General features: G+C 46.3%; 1 protein-coding gene across 1 annotated transcript in view; it reads left to right on the forward strand.

Annotated features, from left to right (window-relative positions):
• The window catches only part of BUB1 (BUB1 mitotic checkpoint serine/threonine kinase), an 850,308-nt gene that overhangs the window by 715,776 nt on the left and 115,045 nt on the right, over positions 1–19,487 (forward strand). The window contains exons 26-27 of the mRNA XM_085611813.1: positions 9,714–9,857; positions 10,850–10,962. Coding sequence (XP_085467939.1) covers positions 9,714–9,857; positions 10,850–10,962 — 257 coding nt within the window. The remainder of the gene's footprint in view (positions 1–9,713; positions 9,858–10,849; positions 10,963–19,487) is intronic.

Consider the following 19,487-nt stretch of genomic DNA (forward strand, 5'->3'; position numbering starts at 1 on the left):
GTGAATAGATTCTTGAAAGGCATTGCTCACATGTTTCCTCCTGTTCCCTTTGTAATGCCTCAGTGGGACTTGAATCTGGTGTTAACTTATCTGATGTGTGCTCCCTTTGAGCCACTTCATATTTGTCCTCTTCGTCTTCTGACTCTCAAGACTGCTTTCCTGGTTGGCATCACCTCTGCCAGGAGAGTGAGTGAGCTCCAGGCTCTTTCTTCTAAACCTCCTTTCCTCTGTCCATCAGGACAAGCATACTCAGGATCATCAGGCAAACCACCATCAACGGGCGTTATAAGAGGGGAAGCAACAGCTTGCATCTCAACTGCAACTTCAGGCATGATGGTCGAGGGCGGCAGCACAACAGAATTTCGCAGAATGGAAGGGCAAGAAACTGAAGGTGTCATACTATGAAGTATCGGCCACTCGCTGTAGCTTGACATTGTCAATCTAGATGTACCTGTTTTCCTTGCGACCAGGAAGTGGTGGTAAAATGACTGTACGGGTACCCTGGACTCCAAGCACCGGGACTGGTACACGATAAGAGGGGCCAAACTCTTTCTTGTTCTCCACCTTCTCACGGACCAGATCACCAACTCGAGGTAGCCAGCCGACTACCGGAATCTGGAGCTCAGCTTCGCATGTAGAGGGTACGTGTTCCTTCGCCAGAATGTCTCTTGCTTCTTGTAGATTCTGTAATACAGCACAGTGATCATCTAGGTCAAAAGGCGCGGCAGTCGCCGCCATGTCTAGACCCTCAAGGTCCGGAACAAACATTCGTACTCCAAAGAGCATCATGTATGGGGTCCGCCCACCCAGAGACCTTCTAGGGAGATTATTAAGTGCACGTTGCACGTCATACAAGTGGGTCAGCCAGCTTCGGCCTGTACCGAATACCCTTGCTGTCAAAGACTGCTTTAGGTCACGGTTCATTCGCTCCACAACACTATTGCCCTCAGGCTGGTATGGAGACGAAAATTTGACTTGGACCCCCAAACTTCTCATGGCTTCCTTGTAAGCCCTAGAGGCAAACGCAGGGCCCTGATCAGAATGAAGGGTACCACATGCAAAGCTCCCAATAAAGACACTCAAATCCTTGATGACCGTCCGGGCATCAGTACTCCTTTGCGGCCACACCCACAGAAAACGTGTGCACGAATCCACTGCAACCAAGATGTACTTGTACGCAGTATCAGAGGAAAAAGGACCGCAGTGATCTAAATAAACACACGCAAGTGGTTGATTAGATATAAACAGCTGCATTTGTGGTGGACGCGCGACAGTAGAAGGTTTAATCTGCTGGCAAATGTCACATAAAAGGACATAAGCTCGCGCTTGTTTGTACAAACCGTACCACCAGTAACGCTGCTGTAAAAGAGACACAGTCGCTGAAACGCCGGCGTGCCCTGACACAACACCTTCGTGGGCAGCTGTAATCAGAGATGGTCTGCAGTCCGCGTTGGGAATCAATCTGTCACCAACGTCGTTAATCCTCACTAACGGGACGTTATCAGGACTTAAATGATAATGGTAGCGGGAAGGGAATCCTTTCGGAAAGCCCGTTCCTGTCTCGGACGCAGCAATAGCTGCCAAGATGTCATCATCAATCCTAGTTTTGGATCTTGTAACTGCTGCTACTAAATATGTCGCCACTGCGGTTTTTGCTGCCTCGTCAGCCAAACTGTTACCGACAGCATGGACACCAACACGCTGGTGACCAAGAGTGTGAACTACATTCACGAGGGGCAGGCCTTCTTTAAGTTCTACCACTCGAACCCAAAGCATCTTGTGCTTAACTGTGCTACCTTTCGAATCATGAAAGTCATTCTGACTCCAAAAGTGTAAATTCTCGTTGTATGATTGAACACAATAAAACGAGTCACTCACTATAAGAGTGGTGACCCGAGCATCAGCAAACTCCAGTGCAAGCACCAGAGCTTTCAGCTCTGCCAACTGCGCGGTACAATCACCCAATGACTGCGTATGCACGACATCAGACTGGAACTCACCGTTCACGAAAGTACCTACTACAATTGCGCAGGCCGCTGAATAGGCGTGCTTTGATCCAGTTGCGGGTTGCGCAGACCCATCAGTGTATATGACACAATGGTACTCCTCGAGCGGGCGCAAAGTCAGAGGAGCCGGATGAACAAATTCATACTCCAAGAACTCCTGTGTCTGTAATGCCGCGTCAAAGATATATGTGACGTCCGGCGAAGTCAAGGAGGTTGCCCATTGTATCCACCTTGGATGCAAAGCCTTTTAATTGGGTACACTGGCTTTCGTAACCGCCTCAAGGGCAGGGTTTGGTGTTACCACCAAGCTGTTGCTTCCCCTCTTATACCGCCCGTTGATGGTGGTTTGCCTGATGATCCTGAGGATGCTTATCCTGCAAGTGTTCCATTGCCTCTTTTACATTCAACAGCGATTGACCAGTCCCGTTCTTCCTTTGACACTGAATCAATGACTTCCACTGCCCCCATCCAAAATTGCTATATTTTTTGCCTGCTTCAAGAGACATTTTTTAGTGGCACCATGGACTTACATCTGGCTGGTGCTAATCTGTGTTTTATTGTTCATGAAAATTGGCTTTGTGGTGGTGTTTTTTAAAATTATTAATGGACACTACCTGAATGAGCGATCTTCGATTGAATCCATTGCTGGAACTTTGGCCCCCCATTCCTCATCACACATTATGAAAAGGGACCAGACTTTTGTGAACATTACTGCCTGGCCTGTGCGTGATGGGATTGCTTGGGATGCTGTTAAATTTCAAATTCATGGACCTACAGAAGTGATTAATGTGCCTAATTTATTTCGTGTTTCTATGGGTGATGTCGTTAAACAGAATATTAGATCTGATGATTGGGATGTACACGCAATAGAAGCACTGTTTTCTGATCTAAAATATTATGCTGCATTTGATGCTGAGGATTTATATTTAAATTCTGCTAATTATGGTGAACAATTTTGTTATCAACATTATGGCACACATTTCCTACACAGAGCAAATACATTTCGAAATTTTGTTAATTACACACAATGGGAACATTGTCCGACCCCTCATCAGGGCAGTTCTACAACGTTAGTGAACAAGTTCACATACTTTTCGGATTTTAGTGTGTCTAAGCCGGCCTCCTTTTATTTTAAGATGGCACCTGAAACCGCCTCGAAGGTACGATTGACACATACCAAATTATTATATTCCAAATCCTTTATGGACGAATTGGCAGTCGGAGGCTACGAGCTATGGAAAACTACTGTCACTCTTAAATCGGTTTGGGGTACTAAACCGTGGCAGGTTCAGGGGACAGAAGCTTTGCATCGTGCCTGTCTTATCCCTAACCATATGTTATTTTTAAATTCATCTATTATTCAGACGACTTGCTTTGGCTTGTCTACGTCTAAAAGGATGAATTCCCCCGCAATCCCGGATCTGGGTGCTTATCCCGGCTGGGGTAATTACACAGATCTTTCCCTTATTAAGTTGCAGTCCCTTATTTCCAACTCCACCTTTAATGTTTCGGCATTTAATCCTGAGGGTTGGTTGGTTTGGCAAACTGGTTCAGATTCTTGTCAACGCCGATTTTTAGCACTGACACCTGGGTACACTCAAGTTAGGGTAGATCCTCGTTTTGAATCATCACATACTGTAACTACCTACTCTGTGGGTAAGTTATGCCAGTCTTGGCTGCAACATTCCACTTTAGCGTCTGTTAAGCTACATTTGTCACGTTTAGACGACAAAATTGATTTGAATGATTTTATTAAAGGTCCTGCGGTAGGCAGGTCCAAAAGATGGGTATATGCTATTTACAATGAAGTTTGGAAATTGTCGCAAATTGAGGCTGCCTCCAGATTACGTGCTATTGACCAGGCCAATATGGAAAAAGTGTTGGCTGTGATTGATAATAGTATAAATACCTTGTCTTCTAGGATTTACACTTTAGATAATATTGTTTCATCTGTCGTAGATATTGTGCAGGATGATTTGTCTGTCTTATACCATGGCCAGAATCAGTTGCGTTCTGTTATGCAATTTGCATGGACTTTGCAAACGTTAAAAGCAGGGAAAGTTCCATGGGATTATATGAATGTTTCCTCTTTGTTCCTCCCTTTTAATTTGACTGCAAAGCAACAGTTTATGTCTATGAAGGATGCCACTTATTCATTACTGCACATTGAGAAGTTAGAACCTTTGCCTTTCTCTATTGCCGAGTTAAATTCGGCCACGTGGCTTATTCACGGCGTAATCACTTTACCTTTTTCGCTTTTTAAATTTAGTTCATGCATGAAACATTATGCTCTGAGCAGATATGAACAACTTGGTAGTGCGTTCCTGCACGAAGTTTGGTCGCTCCCATTTACATATAGATGCATGCGGGAGGGCACAGAGGTTTATCTGAAAGGTGAGGAATGCACTTCTGCTCCTGATCATTCTGTAGTGTGTAGACATATACAATTACATGGTGCTTGCAATGTACACGCTCCTAATTTAGCTTGCGTTTTGAAAGGTGTACCTGTACCAGTTATAACCCCTTCATTTACACTGCTTGCTAACGGTAGTTATTTGCTTTTAAATAATGAGAATTGCTGTGGGATGCTGAAGGGCATTCCGTACATAGTCACTGTTTCCCAGCGTGTAGTTTGCTGTAATAATGTCCTTTTCCCGCCCCCGCATGGACGGCTCGATGTTTCTATCTGGCCTTCGATTCCAACCTTGAGCGCAGAGTTCAACCAGATGAGCAGAATAAGGGCTCTTTTGTCTCAAAGGGAGGTCGCTTTAACTTCATCCCATGAAACCTTTCTTCTTCACGTGGCAAACACCCGCACAGAGGTGCAGGCGCTTTTGAATACTGACCTCCCCTTCCATTTTGGAACGTTGATCCAGACTATCTTTAATGACTCGTCTACGACCGGCATTGTCCATTTTTTTAAACTAGTGGGCTCCGGCCTCGTGACCTCCTTTCAGACTATTTTTGGTGTGATCCCCGCGTTTTTTCATTCTATTTTTTCCAGCGTCTTCGGAGGTCTTCCTTTGCTTCTTGACCTTATTGCTGGAATACTTTTGCTGGTTTGCGTTCTACGCAATGGCTGCGCAACTTGCATGCAGAGACAACATGCCCACGCTGTTTCATCTGCTCAACCGGATGCTTGAATACTATGGCACGTTGCCCCTGGCGACTTTAAGTGTCGCGTATGGATCGTCCTTCCGGTTTCCGTTCTTTACTTGTGTTCAACCCGTCTTTCACTGCCTGGATTGTCCTTTCCAGTGGGCTCTGGATTTGTGCCTTTCAACCTTGGTGTCACCTGTACCGGATTTTGGTCAACTGATGAGCCCCTTACGGCTCATGAGTCTGAATGTTCTGGTGTTGGGTTTATGGACTTGGGTGCGGCACATGGAGTCCTTGGTAATTGGGCCATCGAAGAGGCTGCGATTGACTTTCTGGAACAAAGTTATATCAAGGAACCTTCCTGTTGTCCCCGTGTGGTGCTGGAAGCTCCAATTGTGAGTGAACACGTGTGTTCCTTTCCCCTGTTAAACTGGATGGCAGATACTTTTGCGGAACGCTCCAATGATTTCCTCTTGGGGGCTGTTGCAACTTATTGTGCCTATACTTTTATGGATTGACTTTTTATCATGGTCGACCCTTGATGTGTCGAGCGGTGTCGTTTTTTCCCATTTTTTCATGGTTTTTTCCACCTGACGACCTCTTTTTTCTTTTCGAACTTACACTTACCTTATATGGACTTATAGTTCATGCCCTTGGTTCCGTTCTTTCTAACTTGAACTCTGCGTTCTTGATAAGTGCGCCCCTAGTGGTTAGTAGTCCGATCAAAGGGGGATGTAGTGTGGGTTAGCCACGCCCTATGTACAACGCTAAGTTAGCATAACCTCGATGGCTGTTAGAAAGCCAGCTTGCTGCTTCTGCTGCTTTTGCACGCGACACTGTTGCATGTTATTCATTTGAGAACTGCTGACTCGACTTTGCTTCACATGAGAACCATCTGTTGTTTAACATCCTTAACAGCGAGTAGTGACTTTGGTCTGTACACCATGTAAGGAACGAGTCTGGGTCACTAGACGGGGCAGGTTGATGTGTTCAGGTTGATCGTACCACTTTTTAGCCATAACATACATACAGCTGCCAATACCTGAAAGATGAGCCCTTTAATATTACAGAGCAGCATGTTTTCTGTTACATTCGAAACGAAGAGCTGAAGCAGGAGAGAGCCTAACTGATCCTGTGATGTGATTCCACTAAGCTGATCTATAAGGTATGGGGTCCCCCATGCAAGCCTAAGAGACCTTCTATTAGTCTAATAATACCTTATTAGTTGCTAGAGAAAGGAGGGTGTTTGTGTTCCACGGTCATTATTATTATGATTGCTCCTTTCATTTTCTATGGTATTGTAACAATGCTGATGGTGCTAATCCTAACCATTTGTCTGCTTGTGTTAGCCAAAGTACTGCATCTTAGGACGCGAGGTTTATAAAATAAACTCTTTAAACTTTTACCGTGTCTTTGTTATTCTCAACGGTTATTTCGGGTTCCCACCACTCCTGAGAGTGTCTAAGTCGCTTGTTCTGGGTTGTCTATACATTGGGACCGCCGAGCCAAATCTCGGATAACGAATGTGACACTAAGCTAGTCGGATAGGGGTTCTTAGTTCTGAGGGGAGTTTCTGGTACACCACAATTCTCTTAGGTCCTGGTTTCCTGCGCATAGTTCTGTGCAGAATCCCTGCAACAAGGACTCGCCCTTCTGTTCTTCCTAAGGTGGTTACTGCCTTTCACATCGGGCAGTCCGTTACCTTACCCACCTTCTTTCCACCTTTGCAGGACATTTGTCAGGCAGCTTCGTGGGCCTCGCTGCACACGTTTGCCAAGCGTTACTGCCAAGACAGCCAAGTCTGAAGAGACGGCTTCTTTGGCCGTCCCGTTCTCCAGGACTTCCTGGTGTGATCTTGGTTCGCAGACCCACCACCGGGGGTTGGTATTGCTGGGGTATCTATTCTAAGGTAAGGAATCTAACTAACGTTTTTCTTTCATATGCACAAGTTACTTACCTTCGGTAACGATGTATCTGTAAGAAACATTAGTAAGCTAGATTCCATACCATCCCGGCAATCACGACGCCCACGACGGACGTGGAGCTGCAGACAACGCCTACCGATGCGCAGGGGTACTGCTGACGAAAAATCTTTCCGGATCCAGCCTGACGCCTGGGGATATTCTAAGGTAAAGAATCTAACTGTTTCTTACAGATATATTGTTACCGAAGGTAAGTAACTTGTGCTTCTAGGGTTAAGGTCATTCCTTTCAGGGCCCTAGTTTCTATGCACCAGTGGTCAGTAGCTTGCATGGCTCTGCGTTCCTGGCGTGGAAAGTCGTGTACAAAACTGACGTCAGTGCCCGAGGGCGGCATCTAAGTAGCTGCCACAACGTCATCTCGGCGACCACGTCGCCAACAACGGACGCGGAGCCGCACGACGCCACCTTCCGACGCGCACGGGTACTGCTGACAAATTTTTGGGATCCTGTCTGACGCCTGGGGTAATGCTAAGGTAAGGAATCTATCACCAACTAATGTTTCTTACAGATATATCGTTAACGAAGGTAAGTAACTTGTGCGATTACTATTCATTTGCAGCAATAGCACCTTTCTTCAATTTTTGGCATTGTCCTCGTATTCGTAAAAGCGTATGGTCGTTTCTATCTTTACTTGATTTTGGGTTTTTGAGGCTTTTCCAGCTTGCAACTGTTGTGAAGTAAAATCGGCAACATTTTAAAGAAAAACAACTGTCTTCCCATAATTTCCTCATGCATAAAGTCAAGAAATATTGTTATATATGTTGAGAGGCTTATTCTTTATATGTATATTTCTTTGAACTGTTACATCTTCATATATTACATCAAAGTATTGCATAATATACATCAAATATTTAGTAAATCAAGACAAAACCTACATTGCATAGTGTATCACAAAGCCTCATACATTATACAATTAAAGAATAATCTGCAGATCCGTACCAGCAGACATATCCCTATAAAATCATTGTCACACTTGCGATCATTCATTCTACTCGCCATCTATTGCTCTCATTTGCTGCAATGTAGCATTCAAATAAAACCATATGTTGTTTTAGGACACATTCCATATATGAACCAACTAAATGTGATTGATCAGAAAAACTTAATTTAATATTCTTCATTAGTTAGCTTTCAGCGGTTATTTCAAATCATATAAGCTGTGAAAATGGTCTCCAAAAGACCTGTAGAAATAAACATGAGACACTTCTGGGCAAACAGCATTCATTTTTATCTAATATCAAATCATCGTTTATTACAAAGAGATCCTCCTCTACCAAAGCAAATATGCGAACCAGAATTGGAAAGAATTGAAAACCTGTTGAAGGCCCTACCCAAACCGATGGGGGCCTTTATTACAGTTCAGCCTTGATGGATTATGATTACACCGCCTAATTGGTGCTGGATCGGGGATGCTGGAGAGCTGTATTGCCGGTGGCTGGGTGTGCATTAATGACTATGGAGTACAGACAGTGTTGCTTGTCTCCCCTTCAGTGTCTAAGTTGTGTGCATTCTCAACAATGACCCAAACCTACTGCCTGTTTTAGTTATGTTTTTGTAGGTAACTTAGTTGCTGTTTCATGGAGGAGTCTATAAAACATATACTCTGTTCATTAGACCCATTTTCATTCTTGTGAGAATCATTACTGCTTCATATGCATCTCAAGTCTGGTTGTAAAGAGCACTGCCAGAAACCAATCATAGCAGTGTTAGTATGATGTTAGTGCATCAAAATACCATAGTACTATATTGCGTGAAAATGTTTATTTCTAGAGGTTTTTTTTTGTTAACAGTTTTACATCCTCATATTGCATGCCATCCAAAAACCCTCCTCCCACTCTATTCTGAAGCAGAGCATGGGAGTCTGGCCTGGACTCCCTCTTTTTTTTGTTGAAAGACCTCACCTTAACTCCTTTGTCTGCATGCCTCCTCTCTCTGGATGTAGCCTACTCTGTTTAACGTAATCTCATTTAATCTATTTATGCAAATTGCCAAAGCCTCATTTTATGAACCGCATCCTTGCCGACTTTGAACCCCTATCCGTACGATCTAACCATACCTATTCTTATCTAGACAATCTCTTCATCATAGCAACCATTTGCAATAGCACATAGCCCACTAATTATCCCACCCAACTCTTGTTAACCTAATACCCCACAAAGAAACTAGGGCAAATGGTGTGGAATCATTTCCTTTGGGGGCGTACAACCAGGGCCGGCTTTAGTGGTGGCGGCACCCAGCGCGACAATCTCTTTAGGCGCCCGACGTCCCATGACCGCCTCCTTGAATTTTCTCCCTACCACCTGCAAAAGTGCTCCTCCTCTCTCCTATCATAAGATATTGCCAAGCTCAGCGCCCCCAGAAGTCACAGCGCCCCCCTCAACAGGTCAGCGCCAAGTGCAGCCACACCAGTCGCACTGCCCTGAAGCCGGCTCTGCGTACAAGACATCCCAATACACAACAATCAACCTTTGGATAAGCCACTAACCCTGGGTGCTTTAGTTCCTCGTTCTAGGTAGTAAACGCTATATAAATCCAATCACTATACAATAAGACGTTACTTTTTGTAAGACTTTAGCTGATATATTTAAGTTTCACTTCTTATGCGATTTTTATTTCACTTTTACAGATATAACGATTGAAAACCCTTGGGATAATGATTTAATAAACCGCCTTCTCTCGAGACTGCCAAAGACACTGAGCTTAATGCCCAATTACTATGAGTGGCCATCGAATCTTCCTGCTGTCAAGCCGAAGTTGGATCTCAAACTAGGTAATGTTGCCTATTTCGGAGAGGGTTGATTAAAGTTTTTATCAGCTAACTGTGTATGACAAGCCTTTCAAAGAATGTCTGAAAAGGATGTCTGAGTTATGGCATTTTCTATAAATTGCGCACCCTTGCTCCTTCTCCGAGTACTTCAGCCTTCTGTAGATTGGTGAAGCATGCAATGGTTGATGGGAGCAGCCGTACAGTCGGCCATTTTGCTTGCCGGATAGTTCCACGTATTTGTTGCTTCTCATTCTTGTTGGCCTCAACAAGGCTAGTATGCCATTTCGTTTTACTTCAGCCATATCTTCGTTTCTTGCTACATTTTGAAAATTGAACTACCACTACTAGCCGGTGTTAAAGATGGCAGTAGTAGTTCCACTCATAGCACTTAACCATTTGTGATCAAATCTAGGGTTTTAGGAAATGGCTAGGCCACTCTAATGGTCTTACCCTTCACTGCAGTGCTGCTTTTTGGTGAAAAACCCATCTCCTCTTTGGAGCCCTTGAAAAATAACAGGGGTGCAGACTGCTTTTTTTGGTTACAGCTGGTAGAATTTTTATAACCAGCTGAAGCTCTAATAAACATGACCTTAGGAGTTGTACTGAGTGAGTTTAACTTGTGTGCTTCCCGTCAGCAGTGTGAGTTCAGCGGTGAAAATGATTGTGATGACAGTGAGTGTCCAGTCTGGAAACATGGATACAAAATATCAGGAAGGTGTTCAGCGCAGGTTGTACCTGTAATTGGATGCTGCTGCACATCATATGACTGGCCACTTGGTGTGGTCGGACGTTTTATTTCTAATAAACATTGTTTCTCCATTTTAATGACATGAAAGTCCTATATCTCTCATACATCACAGAAGCCCTGTAATATATGGTAATGAGTTTAAATCACTAAGTTTCAGAATGTGTGGGGCGGGCTATATTTCGTAATTTAATGTTATTCATGCTCTGATTTGTCTTTCCATTTATTTATTTATTTATTTACATTAAAGGTAATCAAGTGTTTCATGTTGATCAATTACTTGGAGAGGGAGCTTTTGCTCATGTCTATCAAGCATCTATTATGGATATATATGAAACAAAAAATACAAAAGTCATCTTAAAGGTAAGGATGTTTGAAACATTTCATCTTTGCACGGGGTTGTGGTTTGACACAGGGTTCTAGCTCATAACCATATTTGTCACTCCTCCTTCAGATCTCCTCCTGACGTTAATCAGTGGTATTTTGCTCTGTATTTGTTTTTTAGGGCCCCCATTCTCCACCTCCTGAATCTACTGCCAGATTCCTTTCATGTGCATCAGTCTTTCGAAGCCCTGTGCGTCCCCTACAAATAAATACGCTAAGCAGCTCCTTTAAGCACTGAACATAAAATACTGCAAGACATCCTCTCCACCTGTGCATTCAAAACTTACTACACATCTGCAGCGACACAGCTCCGTGATAGACGCCCCTTTGTGGACCTCTATATCGAGACATGAGATTTCCTTCATAAAAAGTGCTGCACTATGTTTGCTTTAATCCCTTAACTGCTGAGGCTTTTTCACCCCAGTGCTGAGCCCTTTTTGGCTATTTGGGGCTCTTTGTGCTTGGGCCTCCATAACTTTTTGAACCTCAGGTATCCACACCAAATGTTCACCTTTTTTTCCTTAATGCGATCGCGATTCTACCCAAGGTGTGTGGATTCCTCTAGAGGGGACCGAGGAATTGGGAAAAATATAGGTCAATTTAGTTTTTTAGGAAAAAATAGGAAGTGAGTGCACCACAAAAGGTTTTTTTTCTCACTGCAGGTTTTGCTTTTTTCTAAGAGGTAGCCCATTTTTAGATTTCACCTACGTTGTGCTTGTGAAGTCTACTGGATTTAATGTACATCTTAAAAGGGGCTTTACATCCCGATCTTACTCTTCATTGGTTCATGTGCTTGCAACTTAATTGTCCTCAGTTTCTATTGGCTGTAGCATACTATTTCCTGTTGTTCCTCTGTGGTTCTCTTATCAATGTCCCTTGGCCAAGGTACTGTTTTCATCCACTCTGTTAGAACTTCTTTTAAGCGTGTCAGCACCTCTGTGTGCTGTGTGGGAAGCCAACGCTCCAATCGTAAAGCGCACTCACCAGTCCCCCTGGAGCCGAAGCAGGGACTCACTCTAGTGCTCCCTTTTGTTTGCAAACCGAGCAGTGCACTCACCAGTCCATCCATGACCGAAGCAGGTAGCCACTCTAGTACTCCATTTTGTTTCCAAATTGAGTACGTCCCACCCCCTCCCCCAGGGTCATAGCAGGGACCCACTCTAGTGTGCCATTTTGCTTGCTAGCAGCCAGCGGGGCCGCAGCATCAGAGGTTGGCGATTGTTTAATTTTAGTCCTAGAGACTTGGATATTAGAAAAAACCTGAAATATGAATGTTAATGATATTAAATCTCAGGTAGTGGCAGTATTTGTGTCCTCCATTGCTCTCGAACTGCTTCTCCAGATAAATGACTTGTTTGGCTTGTAAATTAATTGTTTGGATATCCATTCAGGAGTTTGAGTAGTGTAGTCACCTTCCACAATCAGATTGTACTTGTTTGGAGAAGTTGGGAGTAGGGGAAGTGGCTCGGGCACTTCTGGCCTTCTTTTTAACTGATCGAAAATCCACCGTATCTATCGACGGCTTTAACTCAGCCCCCTATATTCTACCTTGTGGCGTCCCTCAGGGTAGCTCGCTGAGCCCCTCATTGTTCAATATCTACGTCTCCGAACTGGCCCCTCTTATCCGGGAATTTGGGTTTAGCCTGACCACATATGCCGATGATACCCAGATTGTGGTAGCGGCACATAAACTTCAAAACTCTCCTGCTCCGCAGTATCGATGCTTCATGAGTACCATCAACAGATGGATGACAGCACACTGCCTTAAACTCAATTCCAACAAAACTGAAGTTTTCATTTTCGGCAGTCTACAGCCCTCCTGGAACAATCTGTGGTGGCCAGCGGAGATGGGTCTACCACCAAAGCCAGTGGCAAAAGTAAAAAACTTGGGTGTGCTGATGGATAATAGATTGACATTTTGCCAACAAACGAATGCCGTGGTTTCTGCTTCACATTTCCTCATAAAGAAAATAAGGAAAATATTTCTGTATATCCCGGACAACACCAGGAAAACAGTAGTTTCTTCCCTCATTCAAGTCAAATTAGACTACTGCAATGGGCTATATCTTAATGCCCAGAAGCAGTGTCTGAAGAAACTTCAGATGATTCAGAATTCAGCAGCTCGCCTTTTGCTTGACATTCCCAGACACAGTTCAGTTTCTAATGAAATTCGCAATCTGCTCTGGCTCCCGGTGCCTCAGCATATTGAATTCAAGACCTTATGTATTGTTTTTAAAGCTTTGCACCACCTAGGCCCATCATTTCTGCAGAATCTTTTCACATGGTATCAACCGACCAGACACCTTCAGTCAATGAGGGCACGATTATTGTTGGTACCAAGAATTCGTACGGCTCATTGGGGAGACCTTAGCTTTTATTATAGTGCATCGAAGCTGTGGAACTCACTTCCTTTTCAACTTAGGAATGTCAGTTCTCTGACTGTTATTAGAAAGCAATTAAAAACCTGGCTCTTCCAGTACTAGGTGCGAGTCTGCGGCTTGTATTTCCCAGCGCCAAGACACCTCTGGGTAGTTGTGCGCTTTTATAAATTTCATTAACATTTATATTATGCCTAGATAAAAATGCTATCTTAGCTGTAGAAATTTAGTTCTGTGAAGTGTCTGGTTAAACACACGAGTGCTAGCTTCACTGAGAGAGGATGATTCTAACACTCCAGTAAACCGAGAGAATGCTTTTAACTTTGAGTGCTTCAAGAAACAGCTATTCAATAATGCAACTTATTCACTATGGTGCAGTGACGTTACTAGTTATTACTCGTAAATAGGCATTTCAAAGTTAGAAAAATTAAAGGCATGTAAACTATTATTTACTTCCCTCAGCTGATGCTTAGTAGGGTTAATATTGGAGCATGCTTATCAAAGACCCTTCCAACGATTGGTTTTAGGTCCCTCATAAGTTATTTTCAGTGCATTTCGACAACAGATGTAGTCCGCTCTGAGTAATCTTTGCGAAAAGAGGTAGTTCAGGTGCTCTCAGCACGGGTGCGCAATATTCCTGCCTAAGTGTGAAAATATCTGAAGCTCGTGGCATTACAGGTACTCATGCATCCAAGATATACATGTCAAAAAAGGCACTGCCCACTGTATTACAGCTGTGTCTTCCCCAAAGGTTAGATACTGACTGAGACTAGCAAAGCCAGCCATTCAGGTGAAGTTGAACACCGAATACTGTAGCTCCAAGGGTAGCAATATCTATGTGGGAAAAAGCATTCACTAAGAGGACATAATTGCTGAGATTCAAAATTAAAATCCAAAGTTCACTTCTTGCTGATCTCAAATGATTAAAGATGCTGCTAAATTCAGACATCTTTACAGCCCATCCACTATATCAATACAGCGTAAAATTGACAGCTGACAAAAAAGTGAAAAGCTAAGTAATGGATAATGGACAATAGAAAGTGAGCAAGCCACATGAGCCGTAATGAGCATGATCTGAGAAAGTTGGTCACTTGACTGGATCTCATAGTTGATGTTTAAGTGAACCCAGCAGGACATATGCAGAGCTGCTTTCTTCATATCACAGAAAAACTACTTGTCCTTTGTACGTTTTCACCAGATGGCACAGATGTTAAAATGGTGCCCTTTCTTTTACTCCTTTATCCATGTCTTCGAAATCTCATTAGGTCGAAGCCTACCAGACAGTGCAGCTGTCTGGTTGCTTAAAGATTTCATGTGGGCATTCTGAAAGCTTCCCTGGGAATGTGTTTTGCCCATTGCTTACCGTTGGCTTTGTGGCTTGTAACTCACATTTTCCGGCATTCTATTTGCTGGTTCTTTTCTGTAACCCATGTTGCACAGCAGCTTGTTTCATGTTCTTGTTAAAACATGTTGCACAGCAGCGACATGGCTTAAGAACTTTTAAAAAAAGAACTATGACGCTGCCATCGTTAACCACGTCAAAGTGCTTTATCTTTTTTTTTATCACGCTGCTGTGTAACATGTTTTTAAAAATTAAAGTGTTTCTGTGTAATGTAAGTGGGGCTCATGTAAATCTCTCAAATACCTTCAGATCAAGTTTGCGCTATAGGAAAGCGCCCCAAAAATTAATTGAATAAAAACCTGTATGTGTTAGAGATATCTAGCTGCAGATATCCCAAGGCGCCAGACTGGATCCGGAAAACTTTCCACATCAGTACCTCTGCGCGTCGGTAGAAGGCGTTGAATGAATTCATAGCAACATCATCCATCGGATGTAACGTTGACAGAGTCCATATAAGCCCTCCCCTGATGTACTGATGTCAGTTTCTTCCTTCCCGCTCTTCCACACGGATCCGGAAACTGGTACCTCTAGCGTTTTTTGGCCCATCTTGACGACACAGTGTGCCCTTTTCTAATTGTCGACCCCGCATCCTCTTTCTGTTTGCATGTGGTGTCTGAGTGTGCACCGTGACTCCGAAGGGTGTATTTTATGTCTTCAGCTTGGGTCGTGCGTTACAGGAGCGTTGCATGACACTTTTGGCAGCGCAGTGGTCAAAGGTCCCTCGTCTGTCGCGATCTTTTTCTCCCTCAGAGGACTGCTTGACGGGCAGCTCCCGAAATCCTTCACTGTCGACTACAAGTCGCGCTGTAGGTGGACGAAGTTTGCGGTCTTCACCGTCTATGCCGCGTGGTCTCTGACACGCCTCCAATTCATCCAGTTTCGGATTCGGAGCGAGAGTCTACCCTGTGCCTTTTGGTATTTCCCGGCACTGAGGCTACTCCGGATCAAATGAGAGAATATTATCTTTCCCTTCATTATGTTTTTGGTTCTCCAACTCCCTGTGGAGTGCGTCCCAAGGAGACCGGAGGAGCCTTGACTGACTCCAAGCCAGCGGGACCTCCCTCTGCTCCAGTGAGGCCCTCTGGATCTGTGAACAAATCCGTATCGGCTGATTCACAGCCCTTCAGGGTTTCCACCTGTAACACCAGTGTTGGATCTGCTAGCTCTGATGTCGGCAGCCTCGATCACTGCTACTGTGTCTTTTCTTCCCGACGCCGAGGTGTCGCCTCGTCGATGCCAGACGACATCGGCGATGGCCTCTGCAGAACACTTCATTTCGGTCTACCTTCCTCCGCCTACAGAGGAGCCCCCTGCTACTTTTCCTTCGGGAGACAACTATTTTGGTGATTTCTGTGATGACCTAAGTGACACTACTCGGCCTCCTCCGAAGTTTCATTGGGTGTCTGACGTTGGCGAGGCTAATGGCCTTGACTCTTATCCATCATCAGGCTTCTTTTCTCCTCCTAGCCTGCTACTGGGGCTAGCTCTGCTTTTGCTGAGCTTCTGCAGAGGGTTGCTGTGATTCTGGTGTTACACCTCCCATCTCTAGTTGTGGCAATTGATCCCTTAATTGGGTTGCTTCATCAGGGCTAGATCGGGGCTTGTGCTCTTCTTCAGTGAAACCCTCTTTGATATTCTGTTTGGCTCTTGGGCCAAACCTGTATCTGAAAAAAACACGTTAGTTATAGATTCCTTGCCTTCGAATTACCCCCAGGCGTCAGACTGGATCCAGAAAGTTTTTTCGTCAGCAGTAGCTCTGCGCGTTGGAAGGTGGCATCGGTCAATTCCGCGTCTGCGCCGTGGTCGCCGGGATGACGTCGCCGCAGCTACTTAGATGCCTTCCTCGTGCGTTGACGCCGGTTCTTTCTTTTTCCACGCCAGCCAGCGCAGATCCGGGAAGAGCAGTACCTCAGTCATTTTTTGACTACGTTTTCTCGACTTTTGTTGACTTTGTTTCGAGTGTTCGACTCCCAATAGGTGCACGAGGGATGCCCGGTTTTAAGGCCTGCAGTTCCTGTAACCGACTGATGTCGGCGACTGATCCGCATCGCGTGTGCCTCTCTTGCCTGGAGCGCGACCACGATCCAAAGTCGTGCTCCGACTGCCGGTCGATTGTGCCGGAAGGGCTTTGCGGGAGCGGTCTCGAAAGCTGCTTGAGCACCGGTAGTCGGCTCCGCGCTGTTCGAGGTCCCGGTCCAGAGGGGGGTCGAGGGACTGGTCGCGGAGCCATCACCACTCCGGTTTCAAATCGTCAAAGTCTTCGCACTCTGGGTCGAATAACGGGAAGCATAAGAAGAAGTCGAAGAAGCATCGTCACTCTTCGACTTCTCCTCGTCGTTCTGCCGATAGAACGAGGGACACGCGTGGAGCCCCTCCCGCGGCTCCGCGCGTGGGGCATGAAGGTTCAGCTTCGGGGTTCCCTCCCTTTCCGGGACCCGGTGCGACCCCCGCCCAGCTTCGTACGTTCTACGAGGGGATGCAAGCCATCTTTGAGCGGACCGAGCCCGCCGGTGTGCCTTCGGGCCCCTCTGACTCAGTTGGGGGGCCTAGGAGTTTGCTTCCGACGCCACCTCATAACACCTCCACCAGCGCCACTTCCACAGGCACCACGTCCGGCCGGCCGGCGTCTATCTCGGCCTCCATCCTGATGTGGGCACAGAGCATGACCGATGTCGCCCTTCCCAGAGAGGGGTTTTTGTGCCCCTGTTCACTCCTGAGGTCCCTTTTCAACATGAATGGCACCCAGATGACGAGGACGGGTCAGCTGACCATCTAGCTGACCAGTTAGGCAATGAACAGGACTGGAGAGAGGAGCTTGGGGATGACAGTGGTCTAGACACCTCCCCTGACCTTGGCATGTTGTCTCCTCCTACCGTCTCTACGGAGGAGGGAGCGTCATACGCAGTGGTGTTGCGTAGGGCGGCCGAGGCTCTCTAACTCAAGCTTCTTACGGTGGCAGTCAGGACTAACCTCCTGACAGAGGTGCTGCAAGCTCTTCGGAGCCCCTGCTGCCGTTTAAGGAGGCCCTTACCGACATCCTTTTGGGCACGCGGTCCAGGCCCAACACGGGGTCTCCCGTGGACAGGATGATTTCCGGATGCCACCACCCGGCTCCTGCAAACCCCACTCCCCCCCCCCCCCACCCCCACCCCCACCCCCCACAGCAGCCTCCAAACCCTCCTAGTCCGTCCTTTCAGGACCATCAAACACCAGTGGGCGGCAGGATTTGCCATCACCTCCCCCTCTGGCGCACCATCACTTCGAGCAGGTGGGTTTTGAAAATAGTCCGAAGGGGCTACTCCCCTACCCCTCGAGACTACCCCTCCAGCCATGCCACCGCAATACCACTGCATGTCGGAGGATCATCTGGCGCTTCTCCAGCAGGAAGTTATGGCGCTCCTGTCCCAGAAGTAGGTTGTGGTTGCTACTCCCACTACTTTCTGGTCCCCAAGAAGGACAAGGGCCTGCATCCTATCTTGGACCTCAGTCACATTAATCGCTTCCTCCGGAAAGAAAAGTTCAAGATGTTGACACCTGCTCAGGTCTTGTCTGCCCTTGACCCGCTAGACGGGATGGTGGCGTTGGACTTGCAGGGTGCTTATTTTCATATTCCCGTCCTGCCAGCCCACCGGCGTTACCTACGGTTCACGGTAGGCCACGAGCACTTTCAGTTCACTGTGCTCCCTTTTGGCCTTACCAGCGCCCCTCGGGTGTTAACGAAAGTTATGGCGGTGGTTGCAGCTCATCTGCGTAGATCAGGTGTTTCAGTCTTCCCTTATCTCGACGACTGGCTGTTGAAGGCGGGCTCGCCCCAGGCAGTCGTCTCCCACCTCCAGACTATGGCCGACCTCCTGCATTAGCTGTGGTTCTCCATCAGTGTGTCGAAGTCGCACCTGATTCCCTCTCAGAAGCTCCTCTTCATCGGAGCGGTTCTGGACACTATGCGGTTTCTGGTCTATCCTCCTGAACAGCGAGTCCGGGATATTCGGGCTATGATTCAGATCTTTCAGCCTCTATCCCATCATTCGGTCAGGATGACCCTGAGGCTGCTGGGCCTCATGGCCTCCTGCATCCTGCTGATCGATCATGCTAGATGGCATATGCAGGCTCTGCGGTGGGACCTGAAGTTCCAGTGGGCGCAGCATCAGTGGAACCTGTCCGATTAGGTCTAGATCTTGGAGGGCACTGCGCAACAACTGCAGTGGTGGCTCACAAACCCGGATTGGGTCAACGGCAGATCCCTCTCCCTTCCCCAACCAGAGTACACAGTGGTGACGGACACATCCCTTCTGGGATGGGGCGGCCACAAGGGGCGGAGATCAGAGGCCTCTGGTCTCCGGCGGAGTCTGGGCTCCATATCAACCTTCTCTAGCTCCGGGTGTTCCGTCTTGCATTCAAGGCATTCCTTCCCTCTGTCCGGGGAAGAGTAGTGCAGGTGTTCACAGACAAGACCACTGCAATGTGGTACTACAATAAGCAAGGCTGAGTGGGGCCGTGGACCCTATGTCAGGAGGCCCTCCGTCTCTGGACATGGCATTTCCCTGTTGGTTCAACAGCTGGCAGGTTCACTGAACACTAGGGCGTACAAACTCAGCCGCAGGTGCATGATGGATCACGAATGGTATCTTCACTCTGAGGTGGTGCAAGGTTTCGTTCAGCAGTGGGGAGAGCCTTGGTTAGATCGATTTGCCACTGAAGAGAACGCGCAATGTCATCAGTTCTGC

This window comes from Triturus cristatus, chromosome 6 (assembly GCF_964204655.1).
Source record: "Triturus cristatus chromosome 6, aTriCri1.1, whole genome shotgun sequence".
Lineage (NCBI taxonomy): Eukaryota > Metazoa > Chordata > Amphibia > Caudata > Salamandridae > Triturus > Triturus cristatus.